At 49.8% G+C, this 3282-nt stretch overlaps 1 protein-coding gene across 2 annotated transcripts in view; it reads left to right on the top strand.

Moving 5' to 3' along the window:
- Positions 1–2769, top strand: part of ctnna2 (catenin (cadherin-associated protein), alpha 2) — a 271296-nt gene extending 268527 nt beyond the window's left edge. For both annotated transcript variants that reach the window (XM_030351804.1, XM_030351806.1), the window contains one exon: positions 1444–2769. In XM_030351804.1, the coding sequence (XP_030207664.1) occupies positions 1444–1731 (288 nt within the window). In that variant the 3' untranslated portion in view covers positions 1732–2769. The remainder of the gene's footprint in view (positions 1–1443) is intronic.
- The last annotated feature ends 513 nt before the right edge of the window (positions 2770–3282 follow it).

The raw sequence follows: 3282 nt of genomic DNA, 5'->3' as shown, positions 1-3282 counted from the left end.
TCACCGTGCCCAGTGCCGGTTCCACTGTGAGAGCTCCCATCACCCCAATACTCTGGACACCATGTCTGTTGTGGTGTTGTCCTGTCTGTGGGAGCCTCACGATGGGACGTAGTTTATTCCATAGTAGATATAGGGCAAAACCATGTCCGGTATCAAGACATCCCATAATCAACGGAGACCTCGTTACTTTATTTAGGCGCGATTCAGAACATTGAGCCACGCTGAGACTTTAACCTTTTCATAGTGGCCAGCTGGAGTCCACACTCATTAAATCTTAGCAGTTGACTTGCCTCAAAGTGCAGGAGGGGGCGGAGGAAGGGGGAGGAGGGGGGGGGGGGGGGGGAGGGGGGGGCCCCAGTAGCAGACAAGCCTTAAATGTCAGCCAAACAAAACAGACGGCGGCAGAGGCACCCCTCACCCCTGCTAGTGCTAATTACCCAGAGCGAAGGATGTGGGGGGGGGCTCAGGGTCCCGGTCTCCGGCCCCGTCCCGGTCTCACCCCAGAGTGGAGTAGGTGGGGGGGGGGGGGGGGGGCTCAGGGTCCCAGTCTCACCCCAGAGTGGAGGATGTGGGGGGGGGATCAGGGTCCAGGTCTCACCCCAGAGTGGAGGATGTTGGGGGGGGGGGATCAAGGTCCAGGTCTCATCACACAGAGGAGAATGTGAGGGGGGGCTCAGGGTCCAGGTCTCAACCCAGAGAGGAGGATGTGGGGGGGGGATCAAGGTCCAGGTCTCATCATACAGAGGAGAATGTGAGGGGGGGCTCAGGGTCCAGGTCTCAACCCAGAGAGGAGGATGTGAGGGGGGGCTCAGGGTCCAGGTCTCAACCCAGAGAGGAGGATGTCTCATCTCATCCCAACGCCTCGACGCCCTGTATCACTCTTTGCGTCTTGCGGCGGCCGGGTGTCGGTTAAATCCCCCCGGAGGAGCTGTGTCGTTTTACCCGCGGGCGATCCTGCGTGGCGGTGGGCTGGCATTGCCGTGCGGTCTGTCGGCTCGTAGAATGGCTAATGCCGCTGTAAGCGTGTCAGCCCGGGGCAAATACAGGAGGAACATGCAAGCGTTTAACTTCCCAAGGAGATTTATTTGTTTATCAAACAGGTGTTCACAAAGCCGGCTCAGCCGTTGTTTATTAGCGCGGTTTATCATGTCCGACCAGATCCAACCCGATGGTTTTAACTCTCTCTCTTCATCTGTCTCTTCCATTCCATTACCCTCTCCACCCCACCCTTGTTGCTACCGTGCTGTGTGTGTGTGTGTGTCTGTGTGTCTGTGTGTGTGTGTTGTTCTGTTTCACGGGACGTGTGTGTATTTCTGTTCTACGTGTTCTGTGTGCGGGATATTTATGTGTGTGTGTGTTCTGTGTGCGGGGGCGTATGTGTGTTTTTGTGTTCTGTGTGTTCTGTGTGCGTCTGTCTTGTTTCCCTTCATTCCCGTGGTGAAGCTGGACAGTGCCACCTCCCTGATCCAGGCGGCCAAGAACCTGATGAACGCGGTGGTGCTGACGGTGAAGGCGTCCTACGTGGCCTCCACAAAGTACCAGAAGGTGTACGGCACGGCCGCCGTCAACTCCCCCGTGGTGTCCTGGCGCATGAAGGCGCCCGAGAAGAAGCCGCTGGTGAAGCGCGAGAAGCCCGAGGAGTGCCAGACGCGCGTGCGGAGGGGCTCGCAGAAGAAGCACATCTCGCCCGTGCAGGCGCTCAGCGAGTTCAAGGCCATGGACTCCTTCTAGAACGCTCCGGAAACGAAAGAGCGGCGAAAAAACAACACCAAACCCAGCACGAGACGAGACGACGAAACTACGAAACAGAAAAAAACGTGAAAAAAATGACGAAAAAAGTCACAGAACGAGAGAAGAAACGTCCCTTTTTACTATGTGTTGATCCGCCTTTGTTTGTTTTTTGCCGTGCGCGTGCATCGGCGACGCCCTGTGGGGAGGACTAGAGTTCCCGCCAAAAAATAAAGCGGTACGCAGCGGCAGCGGCTACCGTGAACAGAGGAAGTGTCGCCCAGCGGTGCAGGCGAGAAACACGCACTCCCTCTACTATTTATTACTGTCCTTATCGTAGCTTCATGTGTGCGAGCCAAACCCGTGTGTCACTAGAAGAGAACATTTTAAGAAAAGGAAGGAAATGTGGAAGATGATAATAATGATAATAACAGTAATACAAGAGAGCGCATCGGAAGGAGAGGAACGGCGATTGTAAGCGTGACAGTGTATACTTTGTGGCGGTCAATATTCTAGATATATCATTACTGTGCCACTGACTTGGCTGCTGCTTGAACACATTTAACTGTCTGAATGAGAACCAGTGGATGAGACTGTAGATTAAACACCTTAGGGATCACACCAATATTAAGTATGTTCCCTCTTAGCTTTTATTTATTCCCCTCCATTATGAATGTTAACTAGTAGTGCTAGGATTAACCTATTTAGGAAAAACCTGGAAATGTCAGGGACAAACCTCAAAGTAATTCATTTTCTTGTTCCTTAAAGTTAATAATAACGATGATGACGATTTCAAAAGATAATAAATGCATACTTTGTGTTCTCCCGGGGCAACGGAATGGCCTGTTGTATTGCATTTTTGAAGTCAATTTATTACATGATTACATTATTAACTGTAATGTAATCATGATGGCGGGTGTTGTGTAAGGTGTACTTCCAGCCACAGAGAGGACGGACTGTGGTTTTGATCAGAGTAGAACCCCTGCGTGCAGTTCGTTTATATGCTCCCGTCTCTAATAAACTCCTCAACCTCATCCTTAAGAGGCCTGTTTTTTCTTTTGTGTGTCTCAAGTCTTCTCTTATACATCTTTCCTCCAAAGATAGCCAGAGTCTCTGAATCAGCTTATTTTCAAAAAACAACTGAAGGCTAAATAATATTGGATCAATACATTTATTTATTATTATTTTAGTGCCAGACGGGGAAAGCAAAATAAATAGGGTAAAATATCAATACAATTAGCAAGGTCTGAAAATGTTTAGTATGGTACAAGATTGAGATAATGTGTAATATTAAAGAGATGTGTAGTGATGATGGTGTATGATTTGTGTAGTGTATGATTTTGGCGTTTTTTAAACAGCTCACTCCTCTTTTCTTTACTTTTCCTTTTCTGTTTGTTAAGCAGTTCACTTACTAACTAACTAAAGTGAACTGCATGACCCGATGCCAGGTCCTATCGTCCCCCTCATTGTCCCAAAGCGGGAGGGAGTGGGAGATCTGGTGCCTTGTACAGACAACACTAGAATGGACCAGACAGTTTGAATGTCCCATGATTC

This window comes from Gadus morhua, chromosome 3, assembly GCF_902167405.1.
Source record: "Gadus morhua chromosome 3, gadMor3.0, whole genome shotgun sequence".
NCBI classification, from domain to species: domain Eukaryota; kingdom Metazoa; phylum Chordata; class Actinopteri; order Gadiformes; family Gadidae; genus Gadus; species Gadus morhua.
This window is presented reverse-complemented; position numbering and strand designations above follow the sequence as displayed.